Here is a 24,521-nt window from a genome sequence, read left to right as displayed (position 1 = left end):
CCCTGAAATACCAACATAATTGATCAACTCAGGGAAAATAAGTCGAACTTTTGATCAAAAAATTGCATTAAAATTCTTCGCTTTCTTACTACATTCTAGTAACAGAGGTAGCCATAACTAAATGTATTCCAAAAAACAGTGAGGAGTTGTGGATTGTTTTACTTTTGTACGACAAAATTTATCCTAAAAATTTATGTTTTTAAAATTTGGTAAGCTAGAGGAAAAGAAACAAAATTCTGAATATACTCATTCTCTTTGATTAATTTTTTGCATGTGTTCACCATCTCCCAAGACGGTTTGTAGAAGAAAAGGTGATTGATGTAAATATTTGTTGGAGACATTACTGTGGGGATACAGCAAATCAAAACATTTTCCAAATCTCATCTACAAAGGCTATGACCATTTGCAACTTTGTACAGTGCATAAAATCGGGTTAAGAAAGCGAAGAATGTTGCTGAATGAAGAAGAGTGTAGTGAAAGGATAAAGGGGAGAGTTAGACCAACACTACCTGTGCTTGGAATGGGGCATCTCTTATATCAGTGTCATCCAGGCAAGTGTCTCCAGCTCTCCAGGGCTTGCAAAGATGGCAATGGACAGCTATTTGTAGTATTTCAAAAGACCAATAGAATTATACATGAATACTTTGTCATATCTTTATGAAATGACCAGCTTGACTTTTGCTACCCAGAAATTTGGAGTCAAAGGTATGCACTGAAATGGAAATCAAAGTAATTATTATTATACGAAAGCAGAACCTCCAAGAGAAAAATTAAATTATACTGGATAAAGTTGGGTAACATAGGTAAGCATGTTTTATCTTCATTCTCCTGAAATTCATCAAATTAATATCTTTGATTCAGTGCTCAATTATTAACTTATACAGTGTGTTAAGCTTTACAGACATTGTCTCATTAGATTATAGATAATGCTGTTATCCACAATTTACAGGTAAAAAACAGATATTAACAAAGTGAAAAATCATAAACTTAAGAAATTGGGAACTAGAACTCAACATCTGTCCCTCACCACAGAGTGATACCTGACATTTTTGTTTAGGAATTATTCTTTTCACTGAAGTTGAGAGAATTTGAGTAAGGAGAAAGAGAATCCAAGGAAGAGCCCTGAGTGGAGGGTTTAGAAGTGTGAAAGAGGGAAGAATTAAAGAATGGGAGAGACTGAGGACCATAATCTTGCTCCATGTAGGTCCTATAGGAAGAATCACACAAATATTGAGAAAGAACAGAATCCACTCTCTCTATAAATCTTGCCCTATGACCTTCACCCAGATCCCCCAGAAAGACAGAATTCGTCCCAAAGGTTGAAATTGCTTATTTCTTTCCCAAAGAAATTTTCCAGGTGGGCCCTATTACACTCCAAGATGGGTGCTTTTGGTCATGAAATTGGCTGTCCACTCACAGTCAGAGAGATGCCCACAATTGGAGATCCTCTTAAATGTCATATTAGAGCAGAGTTGAAAGGAGAAAGACAATTGTGGAGAAAACTCTCCAGAATACTTGCTCTCTGGAGTCACAGTTGTCATGGGGTTTTTCCCCTGATAATTTCACACCCCACTTTGCCATGTCCCTTCTGAATCAATTCCCCACATCCCCATGGTCCTATTATGATCTCATGATTATAGCTTTTCTTTTAACAAAGTTGGAGTCATTTCAGCCGGAAAGGACCTAGAGATCATTTAGTCTAATACCATCAATTTCCGGGTGAGGATCTGAAGCCAGCGAAACTAAGAGATTTGCCCAAGATGACACAGCTGGCTGGTAATACAGCTTTATAACAACAAATGAGATAAATAAACACTTTAGATTAGAAATGTTTACAAAGCACTTCCATTTTGGATATACATATTTTCTTAACTCCCTGACCTGAATCAATCATCACAGCAGTGCTGTGAGGCAGACATGGCTGATTTCCTACTCATCAGTGAGGAAATCAAGGCAATATGGAATACAATAAAACTAATTCATGACAAAGCCACAACTTCTCGTGGTTACAACCATGGGCATTCATATCAGCCAATCTGGGTTGAACGCCAGCTTTCCACTCGCTGGTTGTGTGACCTTCAGCAAATTAACCTTTCCAAGCCTCAGTATTATCACCAATAAAATAGGGCTGATAGTGGTAGCTACTTCATAGAGCAAGTAGCTCTTCATAGAATGAAATCAGATAATGTTTATAAAGCGTTAATTGGACTTTGAAATACGCAGTGTGTCTTCTATTAATAGTAGGTTTAATTCATGTGTTCTGAATTGGACTTCTTTCCAACATATTATGCAGTATTACTAACACTTCATTAAAAATATCTACTTAGAATCATTCCTACAATCTTTTCCAGTCTTTTTTTTTAGATGGAGCTCATCTACCCTGCCATTACTAGGGATACTGAGAAGTTTTTAGGAAGGTCTCATTCTTGGTTTAATCTACTTCAGCTAACTTCTAAGGAGAAAGAAGTGGGTGGAGCAGTGGATTAATTATGTAATTTAACTGTTGTTAATAGGCTAGCAGTCATATATTCCCCCTGGTAAGGATCATAATAATTTAAGGCTTTATTTAATTTATTTATTTTATTAAAGATTGGCACCTGAGCTAACATCTGTTGTCAATCTTCTTTTTTCATTTTTTTCCCCTTCTTATTCTCCCCAAAGCCCCGCAGTACATAGTTGTATATTATAGTTGTGAGTGCTTCTGGTTGTGCTATGTGGGACACCACCTCAGCATGGCTTAACAAGCAGTGCCATGTCCACGCCCAGGATCCAAACCGGCAAAAGCCTAGACCACCAAAGCAGAGTGCGAGAACTTAACCACTCAGCCACGGGACTGACCTCTAATTTAAGCTTTTAAATTGAACAGATTCTTAAGACAGTTCTAAAGATATAACACTAAAAGTATAGAATTTGGGTGCCATGGCCAAGCAATGGAGGACATGAGTCTGGTCAGTAAGAACCATTTATGTTCCACAAATGACACACTGTGAGATTCTACATGGATTTTTGTTACACTGGGAAGAACGTGGCAGACCTCAATATGCCTAAAGTTTCTATCTGTAAAATGGGGATAATTTCTCACCTGCTAACTTTCACATGTTAATAGAAAAAAGTCACATCTATGCAATGTAACTAATGAAGCTTAAAGTATTACAAAATATTAATGCAATAAACATGAAAGTTAGTGTATAAACTCATCTGAAAAAGATCTCTTTTTAAGTTTTCTTTAAATTCTCTTGGTTGGACTCTGATTTTCCATGGTACCCCCAAGTCTGGTGGCTCTGCTGTTCCTTGCTCACACTTAAGTCCCTGGAATTCTTGGGGGGCTCAAATCTCTGGGACTTGGACTTTGCCTTTCTAGACAAACCAGGACAGCCTTCATTACTGAGTTTTGCATGATCTCTGGGATGGCTACTATGGGAAGCTACTTATGCCCATAAATTGATGACTTTGACTTCTTTCTAACCTCTGAGAATCTCCCCAACTCTTGAGCTTAAAAGTTCCCCTTCTTACTACCATTACTTTCTCCTATCCATTTTCACAATTCTCTGCATAAGAAGGCTTGAGGAGTAAGATGGAGGGAACAGGGTTATTTGGGAATAAAGCCAGATCGATCTTTCTCCCTCTTTTCTCCTTTTTTTCCCCTCTCCTCTCCACCTCTCTGCTCCTCTTCCTTCCCATCTGGTCTTCTCTCTCTCTCTTTCTGTGTCCCTTCTTCTCAAACTCACTCTCTCTGTTTAGGATTGAGTAAAAAGTTTTCATTGTAAAATTACTTTTAATTTTCACATATTTAATGTTATACATTACATTATTTTATTTTGTTGAAATATAAACAAATGCTTAATAATTAAAAATAAATAAAAGACATTTAAAAATTATAGAAGAAAGAACCATCTGTGTAGCTTCCTAGGATCTTGTAGATTCTCTATATATAATACCAGTCAGAATTTCTGTTCTAAAAACATAGGGTTTATGTACCTGGGTATAATCATGAAAACATGGCTTTTTAACTGAATTCAATGCTGGTGATGCTGCCTCAGACAGTTCACTTGGTAGTGGCAGCTAAACATAATGGCACCAGGAATCAAGGAGCCTAGTTTTCACTTATTATCGCTACCTAGCTATTCTTCCAACCTACAAAAGATCAGTTACATATTCTTACCCATGTTTTCCATATTGGGGAAATAACACCTGCAAAAATATTGTTCTTAATGGGCTAAATGTGTTGCCCTCTTTATCACCCTCTTGAGGGCCTCTTTGATCTCCTTGTTCCTCAGACTATAGATAAGAGGGTTTAACATGGGGATGAGGACAACGTAGAACACTGACAGCACCTTGTCCTGCTTCTCATTGTGGCTAGAGCTACGATGCAGATACACAGAGAAGCCTGTGCCATAGAATATTGTGACAACTGCCAGATGGGAGGCACAGGTATTGAAGGCCTTGGCACTACCTTTGACTGAGGATATTTTCAGGATGGAAGCTGCAATGAAAGCATAGGATAAGAGGATAACAAGGAAAGAACTAAACCCAACAAAAATAGATTCCATAAAAAGAATCATTTGGCTGATGAAGGGATTGCAACAAGACAGGGAAATTATATGGGTTATGTCACAGAAGAAATTTGGAATGGTATTGGGCCCACAGTAGTACAGATGAAAGCAAGAGACCGTTTGAATTATGCTACCAAGGAAACCAGTCCCATAGGTCCAAGCAACCATCTTCTGACAGAGGCTGAGAGACATAATGGCTGAGTACTGCAGAGGCCTACCAATAGCAACATATCTGTCATAGGCCATGGTGGCCAACAGGCAGCACTCAGCATGAGCCATCCAAGACCCAAAAAAATACTGAGTGGCACAGGTAATGAATGAAATCACTTTTTCCTCTTTTAGGAAGTCTGAAAGCATCCTTGGGGTGGCAGAAGAAGAATAGCACATGTCTATAAATGACAGGAAACTGAGGAAAAAGTACATAGGTGTGTGCAGTTGGGAGTCCATCCTGATAAGGATGATGAGACCCAGGTTCCAGATGAGAGTCACAAGGTAGATCACTAGGAAGATTGGAAAGAGCATAAGCTGCACCTCTTTTTTGTCTGAGAGTCCCAGGAGAACAAACATGACCACAAAAGTCTCATTTCTATCCTCTTCCATGGGCCTGTGTGGTACCATCTGCTGAAAAAATGATGAGCGAACGAAATGGATTCATTTGCAATAAAACAAAGTGAAATACTTTTATTCCTTTATAGTCCGCAGCTGATTAAATACACATTGTGATTACCAATGTTGATTTCTCTGTCTTCCATGTGTAATCACCAAACCCAACTGAAAATTTCCCTTGCATAAAATTATCATACTTCTTGGAGACAGAAGACTGTAAATGGATATCATTAGTACATTATCCTCTAAAGTATATTAATTTCATGTTTTCCCATTCTAGATTTTCCAGATATGTGAATATTGGCAATAGTCTAAATTAGGAAAATACTGTTATCTCTTAATATGATGAAACAGAATGACTCTGATAATATCAGCCATGGCTCGACATTAATTCAATGCTGGAAGAAGACCCTGAATAATGCTCGGCCTCATATGTCAAATGAGGATGTCGAAGTAGGTGCTCTTTAAAATCTCCTTGAGAACTAATATTCAATTAATCTGTAATCCAGGAAGGTAGGCAATTCTATAACTGCCTTTCTGTTTTTATAAAGCCTAGAGAGATACAAGAATAAGGTAATGGGATGGTGGGGAGAGTCACACACTAAGAAACAGCTTGGAAATGAATGGGACTTAACCAGCTTTTGGCTCTAGAAAGGCTCCTGAGAAGTTAGATAAGAGAAGGTTGAAAGAGCCACTGTGCTTCCTTCCTTGCAGGTGTAGATTTGTCCTTCCTCAAACTCAAATTATCTAAGAGGGTGATTCTTGATCTTCTTTAGGTCAGTGATATGTCTGAAAATGTTGGAAAAGCTGGACCCTTTACCCAGAAAACTGCAACCGCTTACCACCTTTGCATATGGTTTCATTGGATTTTCAAGCCTCAAGTCCATTCATGGTGCACAGGTTAAGACTTCTCCTAGAAAGTAGAGTGACTTGAACTGATCTGTAAGAGTTTGGATGCTTAGGCAAAGGACATGGGGGTTAGCAAACTGAGCCAGGATTTCTGGAAATTCTTTCTCTTTTCCTCACTGGAGCGAGTTCAGGGAAGACAAGCATGATGTCTTCAGGACAAATGTTAAATAAACAAAAGAATATATTTACCTCGGGCATTGCATGCCATCTTCAAGATGCAACAGCTGTCATCTCTCCAGATGGTCGTAGAACATCTCCCAACACAAACGCTTTTATTCAGATGAACTCAAACTAGAAAGAAAATCATGGGAAGCCATGCAAGGTATAAAATAGATGTCAAGTGTTGCCTGGAAGTTGCGTATATGGGTAAAAGTAGAAATCTTGGAGATTTCCCTGCAGAAAAGCTATGGAATTAATGGAATAAAATATGTCTATGAACTACAAATTAGACATCCAGAATATCCTCCTTCTCCCCAACCATTTCCCAGCCTCTTATTTCCAAAAATGAATGAAAATAGAAAATCCCCACAGAAGTATGAGGCTACAGTTTGAGAAGTAAGGTAGAAGAATTCTTTTCTCAAAATGCCATCAGTTATTGCTTCATGCCACATTTTTAAAGAACTATTCTGAAAGTATTAAGAAATTAATTAGAAAAGAAAATCAAGATTTGCCACCAATATGGAAGGAGAAATGGTAGCAGACAATGTATTTATCATCCTAGACTTAGGAGTGTTTCTGTCCACACTGAGACTGAAAGGAGGGAGAATTTTGTGAGAAGAAAGCAGAAAATTGTATTATTCATCATCACCATCATCATAACCAACAATCATGACAACAAAAAGATTTATTAAGCAGCTATGATATGTACTGATCTTCTCCATCTACTCATGGAGATATTTACAGCTTCCTCTAATGTTCATTCATTCAAGTGGTAGCCTTAAGTCTGATCTACCAAACACAGACCATACTCTGAAAATTTCCTCTATATTTCTATTATATCCTTCTGGAACCCCAATTAGATGTATGTTGAGTCTTTTTGCTCTACCTTCCACATCACCAAAACATGCATTATTTGTATTTCTCTACTGTGTTCTGTTTAGTTTTTAAGATCTCTCTTCCAGCAAATTCACTCTAAGTTGTGCTAATTGTCTGTTTAATTCATCCATTGAATTTTAAATTCCAATCATAATATTTTGTTTTCTCTCCACAGGTTGCACTTTGTTCTTTACCCAAATAGCCAGCTTTGAAAGTCTCTTATTGTTCCATCATACTTTCAGTAGTATCCTTTACTTAAACATTTTAAACATACTTAGTTAAATTATTATTTTCTAATAATATAAATACATAGTTTTACAAATCTCCTTATATAGTTTGATGTTATTGCTCACTGTTGCTCAGATGGCTTGCTTATTTGTGTGCTCAGTGATTTTTTTAATCTTAAGTTCAAGTTTCTTTAAAATTTATCTGTGAGATCATTGATACTTGAGTTTAAAATGTATTCTTTCAGAAATAATCTATATTACTTTTCTCAGATCCGTTTGGGGCAACACCAGCTCAGAATCTCTTTAAATGAAAATTTTGAACAGTTTCTTTTGCAGGGCATCACAATAGTGATAATATTTAGACTGTATATCTACCAAAGTAGATGGATGAGTTAAAAAAATATCAGAGGAGGAATTGTCATCAGCATCATAGCAACAAAAGACATTCCTCCTTTTTGTCCTGCTTTAGTAATAATGAATTGGACATCTATCCAAGAACAAAAACTCCTTTGTGTGGATTGTAATATTCAGCATCATATACCAAGGGACTCAGGAGGAATCTTGCCAACCTATGCACCCAGTAATAGGCAGACAGACCTCATTATGGGCTACCAAGCCAGCAGGAACCAGGGAACTTGCACCAACACATCTTGGCCACAGTCAGGGAAAGCCTGGAGAGTACTGACTTGGGCAGACAGCCATGAATGAGAGAGACTTTGTGGAAGCCCAGTCTTGCTGAGTGAGGATTCCAGCACACTATTGGAGAAGAAAAAAGTATAAATTTGGTCTCAGTGGAGACAATGAGAGGAGAATTCCCAGCACCATCCTCTGCTCAAACAACACTGCACAAGCTAAACTATTCAGCAGAGGCAAACTCTTCTGTAGGGATAAGAGAATACTGAGTAAGTTCCCAGGCTAACTTGGTTGTGCTGGATGCAGCTGGAGAAACCTATTTCTCTCCAGAACTATGTAGACAACAGAGGCGAGTAGTCTACAACTATAAGGAGAAGGGAGATGAGAAAGGAGTGAATAAAATCAAAGGGCAGTAAAAGGGGATAATTCGTGCTGACTGCACTCAGAATTTCAGCAGAAAGTCTACCCCTGTGGTACTCTAGGAGTACCTCACCATAAGACTTCCCAATCGGATCCATGGGAAAACCCACCTCCCAGTGGTAAATCACACCTTTCCCCACTCTGCAGCTGGCTCCTTGTCACTTTTTGAGAGCAGCAGTGAGAGTAAATCTGGTAAGCTGAATGCTCTTGGAAAAACAGACCTGCATCTGTGGACAAAGGAGAAACCACAAACATGGGCTGTAGTGCCACATACTGGAAAACAAAAAAGAGATTTTAGGTAGCCAGGCTTGTTAGCGGTAAGAACCAGAGAAAACACAATAGCTTATGAATTATTGCTCCTAAAAGAGGGAGCAAGAAGAGTGGAGCACGTGTACCCATATAAAGGCAGAGAAAAACTCAGATATAACATCACAAATGACTGTATAACCTACCTGAGGCAAATAGTAAAGGTTTAAGGAGATGTCTACTACTTCAAATGCTAAAGTAGTAACACAAACTTATAAGAAACATGAAATATCAAGAAAATGTTTCAACACCTGAAAATAACAATAATTCTCCAAGAAACAACCTGAAAGGAACAAAATTTTGTGACCTAGCTGATGAAGATTTTAAAATAGCTGTTTTGAACAAACTCAATGAACTACAAGAAAACTCAGAAAAACAATTCAAGGAGATCAGGAAAAAAAATGAACAAAATGAGATACTCACCAAAAAGATAGAAATTATAAAAATGAACCAAACAGAAATTGTGACACTGAAGAATTTGAGTAATGAACTGAACAATGGAATAGTGAGCATCAGCAGTAGAGTAGAGCAAATGGAAGGAAGAGAAGTGAGCTAGAGGACAGGAAGTTTAAAATACTGCAGTTAGAGCAGAGCAAAGAAAAAAGAATGAAAAAGAGAGAAGAAAGCCTACATAATCCATGGGATTTCATCAAAACAAAATTAGAATAACTGAGGTTCAGAAGGAAAATAGATGGAGAAGTGGGTAGAAATGTTATTTAAAGAAATAATCATGGGAACTTCCAAAACCTGAGGAGAGATTTAAACATCCAAGTTCAAAAAAGTAACAGATCACCCTACTAAATCATGCCAAAAGAACTTCTCCAAGACAGATTATAATAAAACTGTCAAAAGTCAAAGAAAAAAGAGAAAAACAACCAAGGAAAAAAGATTGTAACCTACAAAGGAACCTCCATTATGAACCCTCAACAATTTTCTCAGCAGACAACCTACAGCCAGGAGAGAGTGGAATGATATAGTCAGTGCTGAAAGAAAAAACTGCCAGGCAAGAATATTCTATCCTACAAAGTTATATTTCATATAGGAAGGAGAAATAGACTTTCCTAGAAACACAAAAGCTGAGGTTGCTCATCACCACGAGACCTGCTTTGCAAAAAAAAATGCTGAAAGGACTTTTTTAAGCCTAAACAAAATGACATTAATGTGACATGAAAACATATGAAAGTATACACATAGTGATAAAGGTAAACACATAGACACATACAAAACTTCAATTCTGTAATAGCATGATGTTTTAACCACTTCAATATACTATAAATGTTAAAAATGAAGAACATTAAAAGTAACTATAGCTACTATAACATATTAAATACACAATATAAAAAGAGGTAATAATATAATGACAAAATATAAAAGTGGAGAGTAAAAGGGTAGAGCTTTTGGAGACAATTGAAGTTAAGTTGCTATCAGCTTAAAATGAACTGCTTTCTCTACGAGATGCTTATATAAGCCTCATGGTAATCACAAAACAAAAATCTGGAATAGATTCAAAAAAGACAAAGAAAAGCAAACAGAGCACATCACCAGAGAAAATCACCAATGTACAAAGGTAGGCAGAAACAGATGAAGAAGAAACAATGAAAATAAGAAATAACCAGAAAACAATGAATAACATATTATTAATAAGTCCTCACTTATCAATAATCAATCCCGGTATAAATGGGTTGAATACACCAAATCAAAAGGCTGAGAACTGGATGCATGAAAAACAAGATCCAACTATATACTGCCTACAAGAGACTCATAGAGGACATACAAAGCTTTAGGACACACACAGACTCAAAATGAAAAATGGAGAAAGATATTTCATGCAAGTAGAAATTAAAAAAAAGCGAGAATAGCTATATTTATATAAGACAAAATAGACTTTAAGCCAAATAGGAAAACAAGAGGAGACAAAGAAGGCCATTATATAATGATAATGGGGTCAATTCATCAACAAGACCTAATAAATGTAAATACATATGCACTCCAAATCAGAGCACATAAATATATTAAGCAAATACTAACAGATCTTAAGAGAGAAACAGACACCAATACAATAATTATAGGGACTTTAATACCCAACTTTTAGCAATAGATAGATCATCCGGACAGAAAATTAACAAGGAAATGTTGGACTTGAAACACACATTAGACCCAATGGACCTAACAGACATTTAGAGAACACTTCCTTCAATAGCAGCAGAATACACGTTCTCCTCAAGTGCAAACAGAACATTTCCAGACTAGAGCATAAGTCAGGACACAAAACATTCTTAGAAAATTCAGATTGAAATCATACCATGTATCTTTCCTGACAACATTGGTACGAAACTAGAAATACACCAGAAGAAACCTGAAAATCTACAAATATGTGGAAACTAAACAACACAGTCCTGAACAACCAAGGGATCAAATGAGAAATCAAAAGAGAAAGCAAAAAATTTCTTGAAAAAAATAAAAGTGAAAACATAATACATCAAAACCAATGGGGTGCTACAAAAAAAGTTATGAGAGGGAAGTGTTTAGTGATAAAAGCGTATATTAAGAATACAGAAAAATCTCAAATAACAACCTAATTTTATACCTCGAGAAACTAGAAAAGAAGAACAAACTAAGCCCAAAGTGAGTAGAAAAAAGGAAAAAACAAAGATCAGAGTGAAAATAAATGAAATAGAGACCAGAAAAACAATTAAAATATCAACATAGCTAAGAGATAGTTTTTGAAAAAATAGCCAAAATTGAAAAACCTTTAGGTAGAATAAAACAAATATTCTTTAGGAAGAATAAAACAAAAAAGACTCAAATAAATAAAATCAGAAATGAAAGAGGAGACATTACAAATAATACTATAGAAATACATAAGATCATAAGAGATGACTATGAAAAATTATATGCCCACAAATTGGATAATTTGGAAGAAAAGGATAACTTCTTAGAAATATACAAGCTACTAAGATTGAATGAGAAAGCAATAGAATATCTGAATAGGACAATTATGAGTAAGGAGGTTGAATAAGTAATCAAAAACCTCCTAATACAGAAAACCCCAGAGGCAGACTGCATCTCTGGCAAATTCTACCAAACATTTAAAGAACTAGTGGCAATCCTTCTCAAACTCTTCCAAAAAAATTAACTAGAGGGAACACTTCTAATATCAATTTAGGAAGCCAGCATTACCCTGATACCAAAGCTAGATAAGGACACCACAAGAAACCTATAAACCAATATCTATCCTGAATGTAGATGCAAAAATTATCAATAAAATATTAGCAAACAAAATTTAACAACATAGTAAAAGGATTATAAACCACGACCAAGGGAGATTTATCCCTGGGATGGAAGCATGGTTCAACACGCACAAATCAATAAATGTGATACACCATATTAATAGAATGAAAGGTAAAATTCATATGATCCTCTCAATAGATGCGGAAAAAGCATTTGAAAAAGCACAATGTCCTTTCATGATTAAAACCCTCAAAATCTGTATACAGAAGAAACACACTTCAACATAATAAAGGCCTGTAAAACAAACCCGGAGCTAACATTATACCCAATGGTGAGAAATTCAAAGTTTTTCCTCTAACATCGGGAACACGACAAGGGTGCTCACTCTCACCCTCTTATTCAAAATAGTACTGGAAGTCTTAACTAGAGCAGAGAGGCAAGATAAAGAAATAAAATAAATCCAAATTTGGAATTTGCAGATGATATGAACTTACATGTAGAAAATCCTAACGACAATCACAAACGTTTTGGAAGTAATTAACAAGTTCAGTAAAGTTGCAGGATATAAAATCAACGTTAAAAAATCAGTTGTGATCCATGAGCTTGAAATATCTTTCCATTTCTTTGTGTCTTCTTTGATTTCTTTCAATACTGTCTTTTAGTTTTCAATGTATAGGTCTTTAACCTCTTTGATAACATTTATTTCTAGACATTTTATTCTTTTTGTTGTGAATGTGAATGGGATTGTATTTTTTATTTCTCTTTCTCCTACCTCATTTTTAGTGTGTAGAAACAAAGCTTATTTTTTATGTTGATTTCGTATCATGCAACTTTACTGTATTGATGATTTCTAATTGTTTTGTGCTGGATTCTTTAGGGTTTTTTAATATATAAAACCATTTCATCCATAAATAGTGACAGTTGTACCTCTTCCTTTTCAATGTGGATATTTTTATTTCTTTGTTTTTGCAGAATTACTTGGCTGGAAGTTCCAATACTACATTGGATAAGAGTTGTGAGAGTGCGCATCCCCAGACAACAATATTTTGATCTCAGTTAATTCCCTGGAAATTCAACAAATTATGATTTTTGATTCAGTGCTCAACTATTAACTTCTATGGTCTGTTAAGCTTTATAGACATCGTCTTATGAAATTCTAGATGGTCCTATTTTCCATATTACAGGTAAAAAACAGAAGCTAACAGAGTTCAAGGTCGCATCAGTAAGAAATTGCAGAACTCAACATCTGCCCCTCAACCTAGAGTAATACTTGATGTTTTAGTTTAGAGATTATTCTTTTCACTGAAGGTCAGAGAATTTGGTAAGGAGAAAAAGTCCTGCGGAGAAGTCCTTGGTGGAGGGTGTGGAAGTGAGGGAGAGAGAACAGTTCAGGATGGGAGAGACTATAAACCTCATAAAACCTGAGAACCTAAATCTTACTCCATGTAGGTCTCACTGGGAAAATCACAGAGACATTGATATAGCACAGAATCCACTGTTCTCTATAAATCTTGCTCTCTGACCTTGACCCAGATCCCCAAGGAAACTACTTCTTGCCAAAGGTTGAAATAGGTTATTTCTTTTTTGAAAGAATTTTTCAGATGGGCCCTATTGCACTCCAAGATAGATGCTCTGGCCATGAAAGTGGCTGTCCACCCACTGCCAGAAAGATGCCCTAGACTGGGAATCCTATTAAATGTGTTATTAGAGCAAAGATGAAAGGAGAAATGACAATTAGAAGGAGAAAATTCTCCAGGTACTTGCTCTCTGGAGTCCTGGCTATCATGGAGTTCTTGCCCCTGCTAATTTCATGCCCCACTTTGCCATGTCCCTTCTGATTCAATTCCCCTGTTCCACATGGTCCTACTATGATCTCCTGATAATAGCTCTTCTTTTAATGAAGGTGGAGTCATTTGAGCTGAAAAGCATCCAGTGATAATATAACCTAACAATTTCGGTTTCCAGGACCTGAAGCTAATGGAGCTAAGAGATTTGCCCAAGATGGCACAGCTAACTGATTGAGTAGCTTGATGACAAAATTACGTATGTGGACACTTCCCTGTTTACAAGGCAGCTTATTTTAAATATATACATATATACATTTTCTCAACTCCATGACCTGAATCAATTATCACAGCAGCCCTGTGATGCAGACATGGCATGATTTCCTATGCATAAGTGAGGATATTGGAGCAATAAGAAATATTACGCAACATGCTTTCTGTTAATAGTAGGTTTAATTCATGTGTTCTGAATTGGAGTTCTTCACAACATATTATGCTGCATTACTAATGCTTCATTAAAAATATCTACTTAAGATCATCCTCACAAACTTTTTTTTATGTTTTTGTTAAATAAAAGCTCACATATCTGCCATTTTCAGGGATACAGAGATGTTTTAGAAAGGTCTCATTTTTGCTTTGATCTACTTTAGCTTTGATCTACTTCTAGGGAGAAAGGGGTGGGTGGGGCAATGGGTTAATTATTTGATTTATCACTTGCTAATGCATTAGTAGCTATATATCCCCCCTGATAAGAACGGCAATAATTTCAGCTTCTAAAATGAACAGAGTCTTAAGATAGTTTTAAAGATATAACACCATACATATGGATTTGAGGCCTATGGATAGTGATAAAGGACGTGTTTCATGTCAGTAAGAAGGATTTGTGTTCCACAAATGACGCTTTGTGAGATTCTACATGGATTGTTGCTACAGTGGGAAGAACATGGTAGGACTCAATATGCCCAAAGTTCTATTTGTAAAATGAGGATAATTTCTCACCTGCCAACTGCACATAGTAATAGAAAAAAAAATCATATTTATGCAGTGTAACTATATGAAATGTTAAGTGTTGTATGAATGCTAATATAATATGTATGAAACTTAGTCTATAAATTTTTGTCTAAAAAAGCCTCTTTTAAATTTTCGCTAAATTCTGTTGGTTGGATTCCAAGTCTTCATGATACCTGCAAGTCTGGTGGCTCTGCTGTTCCCTGGTCAGATGAAGTCCTGGAATGCCCAGAGGCTCAGATCTCTGGGACTCCGACCCTGCCTCCCTATACTGACGACGGCAGCGTTCACTTCTGAGGTCTTCCGTGGTCCCTGGCAAGCTACCATGGAGAATATTCCAGGCCATCTATACCCAGAAATTGATGACTTGGACTTCTTTCCAGCCTCTGAGAAGCTCCCAAGTTCTTGACCTTAAAAGTGCCCCTTCTTTCTACTGTTTCTTTCTCACATCTGTTCTTTTTTTGTTTTGTTTTGTTTTGTTTTGTTTTAAGGATTGGCACCTGGGCTAACAACTGATGCCAATCTTTTTTTTTTTTCTGCTTTATCTCCCCAAAGCCCCCCTGTACACAGTTGTATATCTTAGTTGCAGGTCCTTCTAGGTGTGGGATGTGGGACGCCACCTCAACATAGCCTGACGAGCGGTGCCATGTCCGCACCCAGGATCCGAACCCTGGGCCGCTGCAGCGGAGTGTGCGAACTTAACCACTCGGCCACGAAGCTGGCACCTCACATCTGTTCTTGACAACTCACTTCACTAGGAGTCTTGAGGTGTAAGATGGAGGGAATAGGGTTATTTGGGAATCAAGCCAGACCAATCTTTTTCCCTCTCCTCTCCTCCCTTCACCTTCCCTCTGTTTCCTTTCTCTCTGTCTTCTTTATCCATTTCACCTTTCTGTGTCTCTCCTTCTAACACTTGCTCTCTCTTTCTCTCTCTCTCTCTGTTCAGGATTAAGATTATAAAGCGTTATTTTAAAAATTATTTTTAATTTCCACATATTTAATTTTATACATTATTTTATTTTTATTGAAATATAAATAAATGCTTGACAATTAAAAAAAAAAAGAAAATGGGTGAGGAAAAAATTGTGTGGCTTCTAGGTTCTTCCTACTTCTCTGTATATAAGGTCTGACAGTATCTCTGTTCAGAAAACATAGCGCTTTATCAGCCTGGTTCTATTCATGGAAACAGGCTTTGTAATTTGCATTCAGTGTTGATAACACTGCCTCAGACATCACTTGAAGGTAGTAGTTAAACATAAGGGCAGCAAAAATCAAGGAGCTAAGTGTTCACTTCTCTTTACCTAGCTATCTTGTGACCCTCAAAAGGTCGCTTGCATATTCTTACCCCTGTCTTCCTTATTGGGAAATAATACCTGCACAAGTATTGTTTTTATTGAGGTAAATGTGCCACCCTCTTCATCACCATCTTGAAGGCCTCTTTCATCTCCTTGTGCCTCAGACTGTAGATGACACGGTTTAACATGGGGATAAAGATAACATAGAACACTGACAGCACCTTGTCCTGCTTCTTGGAGTGGTTAGAGCTGGGAAACAGGTACACGGAGGGGCTCATGCCAGAGAACAGTGTCACAACTGCCAGATGAGAAGCACAGGTATTTAAGGCCTTGGCATTACCTTTAATGGAGGATATTTTCAGGATGGAAGCTGAAATGAAATCATAGGATAAGAGGATAACAAGGAAAGAACCAAATCCTACAAAAATACCTACCAGAAAAAGGATGATGAAGGGATTAGAGCAAGACAAGGGAATAATCTGCGTTATGTCACAGAGGAAATGTTGAATGATACTGGGCCCATAGTTGTAGAGATTAAAGAAAGTGACTATTTGAACTAAGCTACTAAAGAAACCACTCCCACAGGCCCCAGCAACCATATTCTGACAGAGGCCAGGAGCCATGATGGCTGAGTACTGAAGAGGCCTATTAATGGCAACACATCTGTCATAGGACATGGTAGCCAAGAGGCAGTGCTCAGTCAGACCCATCCTGGACCCAACAAAACACTGGGTGGCGCAGGCAATGAAGGAAATCATTTTTTCTTCTTTTAAGAAGTCTCAAAGCATCCTTGGGCTGGTGGAAGAAGAATAGCAGATGTCTAAAAATGACAGGAAACTGAGAAAAAAGTACACAGATTTGTGCAGGTTGGAGTGCATCCTGATTAGGATGATAAGACCCATGTTCCAGAGGAGGGTCACAAATTAGATCCCTAGGAAGACTGGGAAGAGGATAAGTTGCAGCTCTTTTCGATCTGAGAGTCTCAGGAGAACAAATATGGCCACAGAGGTGTGATTTCTGTCACCTTCCATGGACCTGCTTCATACCATCTGCTGAGAAAAAGATGTGAGAAGGAAAAGGATTTATTATTAAAAATCAAAACGAAATGCTGTTCATTTTTTCCACTAATGCAGCTGACTAAATATATAAACTTAAATTATCAATGCTGAATTAATTGGTGCCTTTCATGTATAATCACCAACTTTTAACAAAAAAAATTCTCCCTGTTAAATATTTTCACTCTCTCTTTTAGGACAAAAGATAGTACATGAGCATCATTAGTACATTATCACTAAAATGTCTTAATGTTTTACCACTCCAGAGTTTACAAATATATGAGACTTTGGAAATAGACCAAATCAGTAAAATACATCATCTTTCTGTATTATCATCCAAAGATTCTGCTCAGCCACAGCTAAGATATTAATTCAATGATTGAAGAAGCCCCTGAATCATGCTGGGCCTTGTATGTCAAATGAAAATGGTGAAGTATGAACTCTTTAAAATCTCCTTGATAACTAGTATTTGATTAGTCTGCAATCAGGGAAGCTGGAAATTTCTGTAATTACTTTTCCACTTTCATAAAACCTGGAGAGATATAAGAATAAAGTAATGGGATGGTGGGAAGAGTCACACAAGAAGCAGCTTGGAAATGGATGTGACTTACACAAATTTTGACTCTAGACAGGCTCTTGAGAAGTTAGATATGACAAGGTAGTAAGGTCCATTATGCTCCCCTCCTTGTACGTGCAGATTTTTTTTCCCTCAAATCAGAGATTCTTAAGAGTTAAATTATCTAGGACAGTGATTCTTGATATTCTTTGGGTAAGTGATACTTAAAAATCTTTTAGAAACTCTGGACCCTCTACCCAGCAAATTGCAACCACTTACCACCATTGCATATGGTTTTCTTGGATTCTAAATCACCGTTGAGTCTATTTTTGGTGCCCATATTAAAGCCTTCTCCTAGAAAGTAGAGTGACTTGAACTCATGTACGGGTTGGGATGCTTAGGAAATGGATACAGAGATTAGGAAAGTCAGGTGAGATTTCTGGAATTTCTTTCTCTTTTTCTCATTGGAGCCAGTCCAGGGAAGGCAAGCGCTAAGTCATCAGGCCAACAGGTAAATAACCAAAAGAATATTTTCACATCTGGAACTGTATGCCCTCTTCAAGATGCCATAGTTGTCATATCTCCAGATGCTCATTCGAACATCTTCCAACACAAACACATTTTTATTCAGATGAACTCAAACTAGAAAGCAAATCATCACATTCTGTTAAAGGTAGAAAATAGACGTCAAATGTAGCCTGGGAGTTGTGGATATAAGTAGAAGTCTTGGAAATTTCCCTGGAGAAAGGCTGTGACATGAATGAAGTAAACTACGTCTATGAACTACAAATATTTGTCAGCATTAGCTATCCAAAATGTCTTCCTTCTGCCCAAACATTTCCCACACTCTTAGTTTCAAAAATGAATAAAAATGGAAAATTCCCACAGAAGCATAAGGCTATAGCCTGAGAAGTAACGTAGAGGGTTCCTTTCCCCAAATCAAATCAGTCATGACTTCACAGTACACTGTTTTGAAAAGAATTCTGAAAGAATGATGAAATTAAATATAAAAGAAATTCAAGATTTGCCCTCAACATGGAAAGAGAAATGGTAGCAGACTGTGTGTTTACTCTACCATACTTAAATGTGGTTCTGTCCACAGTGAGACTGAATGGATGGAGGATTTTGTGAGAAGAGAACAGAAATTTAATTGTTCATCATCATCACCATCGTCATTACTAACAGTCATGACAACAAAAAGATATATTTAGCAGCTAAAATACGTACTGGTTTCTTGTACTTGCAGAAATATTCACAACTTCCTCTAATGTCCATTCATTCAATATGGTAACCTTAAATCTGGTGTGCCATCTACCAAACATAAACATTACTCTAAAAATTGCCTCTATGTTTCTATTATATGCCTCTGAAACCTCAACTAAATGTATGTCATTGAATCTTCCTGTTCTACCTTCCACATCACTGAAACACACATTATGCGTCTTTCTCTACTGTGTTCTGTTTACTTTTTACAGATCTCTCTTCCAGTAAATTCATTCTATCATAAGTTGTGCTAATTGGCTGTTTACCTCAGTCACTGAATTTCAAATTTCAATCATAATATTTTGTTTTCTCCCTAGAGATTACACTTTGTTCTTTACCCCAATTAGCAGCTTTGATAATCTCTTATTTTATCACACTTTCAATATTATATTTATTTAAATTGTTAAACATACTTATTTAAATTATCACCATCTAATAATACAAATGCGTAGATTTGCAAGTCTCATTCTATAGTTTTTGCTAACTCTTGCTCAGGTGCTTTGTTTATTTGTGTTTTCAGTGATTTTTTTATCTTCAGTTCATGTTTCCTTATATTATTTGTGAGCATCATTGACACTTGAGTTTGAAATGTTTTCCTTCAGAAATGATTCTATATTGCTAAGTTCAGATACCTTAGGTGCAACACCAATCCCAAACCCCTTTAAACAAAAATTGTACCTGGTGTTTTTTGGTGTCATAATAGTAATAATATTTAGTCTGTGTGTCTACATAAGTAGATGAACGACGTTAAAAATTATCAAGGGAAGGAGTGATGTCAGCATCTTAACAGTGAATGACATTTCTCCTTTTGGCCCTGCTTTTGTAGCAGTCACTTGGATATCCATCCACAAACAAAACCACCTTTGTGGGAGTTGTAGTATCTGGCACTATATGCTAAGAAGCCAGAAGGAATCTTGCCTACCTGTGCATCCAGCAATAGGTAGATGGATCTCATTATGGGCTAAAAAGTCAGCAGTGGCCAGTGAACCTGCCCCAACCATCTTGGCTATGGTCAGGTAAGCCTAGAGAGTGCAGACTTGGGAAGACACCCATGAATAAGAGACACATTGTGGAAGCCCAGCCTTCCTGAGAGGGAATTCCAGCACACTAGGTGGAACAGAAAAAAAGTATGAATTTAGTCACAGTTGAGACAATGAAAGGTGCTTTTGCAGCACCTCATCCCCTCAAGGTAACACTGCACAAGCAAAATTATTCAGCAGTGGCAAGCTATCCTGCAGGGAAAAAAGAACAGTGAATGAGCACTCAGATTACCCCTGTAGTGCTGGACACAGCCAGAGAAACCTGTCTTTCTCCTGGAGTACCTAGACTACTAAGAAGAGAGTTCATGACTGCAGGGAGAAGAGAGATGAGGAAATGGGCAAATAAAAATATCGAGGGGCATTAACAAGGCATAGTTGCTGCTGACTGCACTCAGGATTTTACCAGAAAGTTCAGCCATGAGCCACAAGGAGTACTTAACCAGATGATCTCCTGACCGGATGCATGGGACACCCAACCTGCCAGTGCTAAGCCCATACCTCTCCCCACTCTGCAACTGGATCCTTGTACACATTTCCAAGGGCAGCAGTGAGAGTAAATCTGGTAAACTGAGTGCTCTCAGAAAAACAGATGTGGGTCTGTGGGAAAGGGAGAAATTACAAACATGAGCTGTAACACCTCATTCTGGGAAAGAAAAAAGAGGTTTCCCATAGCCAATCTAATTAGTGGTAATAAGCGTAGAAAACACAACAGCTTAAGAATTCTGCAACAAGAAGGAGCAAGAGGATGCAGCATGTGTACCCATACAAAGGCAGAGAAAATCTCAGATATAACAAAATGAGCAGAACGAAATACTTGCTAAAGAGATAAAAATTATAAAAAAGAACCAAACAGAAATTCTGAAGCTGAAGAATTCAATTAATGAAATGAACAGTTTAATAGAGAATATCTGCAGTGGAGTAGAGCAAATGCAAGACAGATAAGTGAGCTAGAGGACAGAAAGTTTGAAATCGCCCTGTCAGAACTAAGCAAAGAAAAAAGAATGACAAAGTGCAAAGAAAACCTACATGATCTATGGGATTCCATCAAAACACAATTAGAATAATTATGGTTCAGAAGAAGAAAAGAGACAGAAAGGAGCAGAAAACTTATTACAATAAACAATCCTGAGACTTCCAAAATATGGGGATAGATTTAAACACCCAAGTTCACAAAGTGAACAGATCATTCTGCCCTCATCCAAGAATAATACCTGACATTTTACTGTAAAGATTCTTCTTTTCACTGAAGCTCAGAGAATTTGGTTAAGAAGAAAGAGAACCTAAGGAAGAGCCATAAGAGGAGGGTGTGGAAGCCAGGGAGAATGAAGAGTTACAGAATGGGAGATATCATAACCTTTATAAAACTTATAAGGACCATAAATCTTACTCACATAGGTCTTACTGGGAGAATCATATGGATATTGAGATAGCGCAGTATCACTGTTTTCTATAAATCTGGCCCTCTGACCTTGACCCAGATTCCCCAGGATAACAGAGTTCTTGCCAAAGGTTGAAATTGCTTATTTCTTTTCAAAAGAATTATTCAGGTGAGTCCCATTGCATTCCAAGATTTCATGGTTTAGGCCATGAAATTGGATGTTCACTCACCAAGGAGATACCCACAACTGGGAATCCTCTTAACTGTGTTATTAGGGCAGAGGTGAAAGGAAAAATGACAACCAGAGGGAGAAAACTCTCCAGCTACTTGCTCTCTGGAGTCATGGTTTTCATGGCATATTTTCCATAGTAATTTCACGCCCCAGTTTGTCATATCCCTTCTGATTCAATTCCCCACTTCCTCATGGCCCGATTATGATCTCATGATTATAGCTTTTCTTTTAACAAGCTTGGAATCATTTGAGCTGGAAAGGAATTACAGATCATCTAGTCTAACACCATAATTTTCAAATTGAGGAACTTGAAGCCAGAAGAGCTAAAAGATTTGCCAAAAATGACACAGCTGGCTGACAATATAGTTTGGTAAAAATAAATTAGATATATGAATGCTTCCCTGTTTACAAAGCATTTTCTTTTTAGATATACACACTTTCTCAACTCCCTGACCTGAATCAATTATCATAGCAGCCCTCGGTGGCTGACACGGCATGATTTCCTATGCATAACTGAGGATATAGAAGCAATAAGGAATACAATAAAACTAATTTATGACAGAGCCTGGAATCCCCAAGAGGCTCAGACCCCTGGAACTTGAGTCTCACCTCCCTAGACATGCCAGTACAGCCATCATTTCTGAAGTCTTGTATTGTCTCTGAGAAGCTACCATGGGGCATCTCCAGGCCACTTATGCCCAGAAATTGATGATTTTGATTTCTTTCTAGTCTCTGAGAATCTTCCCAACTCTTGACCATAAAAGTACTGCTTCTTTCTACCATTTTTTTCCCATTATTTTTTAAAATTCACTTCACAAGGAGGCTCAAGGAGTAAGATAGAGGGAACAAAGTTATTTGGGAGTGAAATCAGATCAATATTTCTCCTGCTCTTCTCCTTTTGTCTTTTCTCTTCTCCTCACCTCCCCTACCCTTCCCTCTATTCCCTTTCTTTTTCTCTCTCTGCGTTTCTCTCTCACTTTCCATTTTTCTCTTTCTATGTCTCTCAGTCTCAGACTCTCTCTCTCTCCCTCTCTAAGATTATAAAGAATTCATTTTAAAATTATTTTTAATTTTCACATATTTACTTGTTCTACATTATTTTATTTTTAATTAATATAAATGAATGCTCAACAATTAAAAATAAATAAAAGAAATGAAGAAAATTGGCGAGGAAAGAATTGTCTGTGTGGCTTCATAGCTTCTTTTATTTTCTTGACATATAATATGCATCACAAACTGTTCTCAAAAAATAGTTTTATATAACTGGGTCTAATCATGGAAACAGGCTTTTTAAACTGAATTCAATGTTGATGACACTGCCTCAAAGAGATCACTTGGTGGTGGCAGCTAAACTTAATGGCACCAGGAATCAAGGAGCCAAGTTTTCACTTCTCTCTGCCTGGCTATCTTGTGTCTCTGAAAAGGTCACTTCTGTATTTTTATCCCTGTCTTCTTTTTTTTTTTTTTTTTGAGGAATATCAGCCCTGAGCTAACTACTGCCAGTCCTCCTCTTTTTGCTGACGAAGACTGGCCCTGAGCTAACATCCGTGCCCGTCTTCCTCTGCTTTATATGCGGGATGCCTACCACAGCATGGTGTGCCAAGTGGTGCCATGTCCACACCCGGGATCGGAACCGGCAAAACTCGGGCCGCCGAGAAGCAAGAAGCGGAACGTGTGAACTTAACTGCTGTGCAACTGGGCCGGCCCCTAGCCCTGTCTTCTTTATAGGGGAAATAATACCTGCATGAATATGGTTCTTACTGAGTAAAATGTGTTAGCCTCTTTATCACCTTCTTGAGGGCCTCTTTGATCTCCTTGTTCCTCAGACTATAGATAAGAGGGTTTAACATGGGGATAAAGATAACATAGAACACTGACAGCACCTTGTCCTGCTTGTTGGAGTGGTTAGAGCTGGGAAGCAGGTACACAGAGAGGCTTGTGCCATAGAATATTGTTACAACTGCCAGGTGAGAGGCACAAGTATTGAAGGCCTTGGCACTACCTTTCACAGAAGATATTTTCAGGATGGAAGCTGCAATAAAACCATATGATAAGATGGTAACTAGGAAAGAATTGAACCCAACAAAAGTACACACCAGAAAAAGAACCATTTGGCTGATGGAGGGATCAGAGCAAGACAAGGAAATAATCTGGGTTATGTCACAGAAGAAATTTGGAATGATATTGGACCCACAGTAGTAGAGATGAAAGCAAGCCACTGTTAGAAATAAGCTACCAAGGAAACCACTCCCATAGGCCCCAGCAACCATCTTCTGACAGAGGCTGGGAGTCATGACGACTGAGTACTGCAGAGGCCTACCAATAGCAACATATCTGTCATAGGCCATGGCAGCCAAAAGGCAGCACTCAGCCAGACCCATCCAGCACCCAACAAAATACTGGGTGGCACAGGCAGTGAAGGAAATCATTTTTACATCTCTTAAGAAGTCTGAAAGCATCCTTGGGCTGGTGGAAGAAGAATAGCAGATGTCTAAAAATGACAGGAAACTGAGAAAAAAGTACATAGGTGTGTGCAGGTGGGAGTCCATCCTGATTAGGATGATGAGACCCAGGTTCCATATTAGAGTCACAAGGTAGATTCCTAGGAAAATTGGGAAGAGGATAAGTTGCAGCTCTTTTTCATCTGAGAGTCCCAGGAGAACAAACATGACCACAGAGGTGTGATTTCTCTCTCCTTCCATGGACCTGATTGGTACCATCTCTGGAGAAAAAGATGAGAGGAAAAAATGGTTTCATTTTCAAAAAACACAAAGAAATATTCTTTTTTCTTTTTGCAATCATGCAGCTGACTAAATATACAACATTGAATCATGAATGTTGAATTAACCTGTTTCCTCCATCTTAACTGAAAAATATTGTCATTCTCTCTTTGCCAATGAAAGACAGTAAATAGACATCATTCGTACATTATTCCCTAAAATGTCTTAAGGTTTTCCAGTTCCAGATGTTACAAATATACGACAATGGGG

At 37.6% G+C, this 24,521-nt stretch overlaps 2 protein-coding genes and 1 pseudogene across 2 annotated transcripts; all 3 read right to left on the bottom strand.

Annotated features, from left to right (window-relative positions):
• Positions 1-4,208: 4,208 nt before the first annotated feature.
• LOC124229054 (olfactory receptor 1440-like) lies at positions 4,209-5,171 on the bottom strand. The gene has a single exon (XM_046644174.1). The coding sequence runs from the start codon at positions 5,169-5,171 to the stop codon at positions 4,209-4,211; it is 963 nt and encodes a 320-aa protein (XP_046500130.1).
• Positions 5,172-16,102: 10,931 nt separating this feature from the next.
• LOC124228639 (olfactory receptor 1440-like) lies at positions 16,103-17,056 on the bottom strand (annotated as a pseudogene).
• Positions 17,057-23,288: 6,232 nt separating this feature from the next.
• On the bottom strand, positions 23,289-24,251 carry LOC124228618 (olfactory receptor 5A1-like). The gene has a single exon (XM_046643149.1). It carries the CDS (start codon positions 24,249-24,251, stop codon positions 23,289-23,291), a length of 963 nt encoding a protein of 320 aa, XP_046499105.1.
• Positions 24,252-24,521: the final 270 nt, after the last annotated feature.

Source organism: Equus quagga, chromosome 17 (assembly GCF_021613505.1).
Source record: "Equus quagga isolate Etosha38 chromosome 17, UCLA_HA_Equagga_1.0, whole genome shotgun sequence".
NCBI classification, from domain to species: Eukaryota; Metazoa; Chordata; class Mammalia; order Perissodactyla; family Equidae; genus Equus; species Equus quagga.
This window is presented reverse-complemented; position numbering and strand designations above follow the sequence as displayed.

Bases quoted from the DNA above. Each gene is read 5' to 3' on its own strand.
- LOC124228618 (XM_046643149.1), bottom strand. From the start codon at position 24,251: ATGGTACCAATCAGGTCCATGGAAGGAGAGAGAAATCACACCTCTGTG.
- LOC124229054 (XM_046644174.1), bottom strand. From the start codon at position 5,171: ATGGTACCACACAGGCCCATGGAAGAGGATAGAAATGAGACTTTTGTG.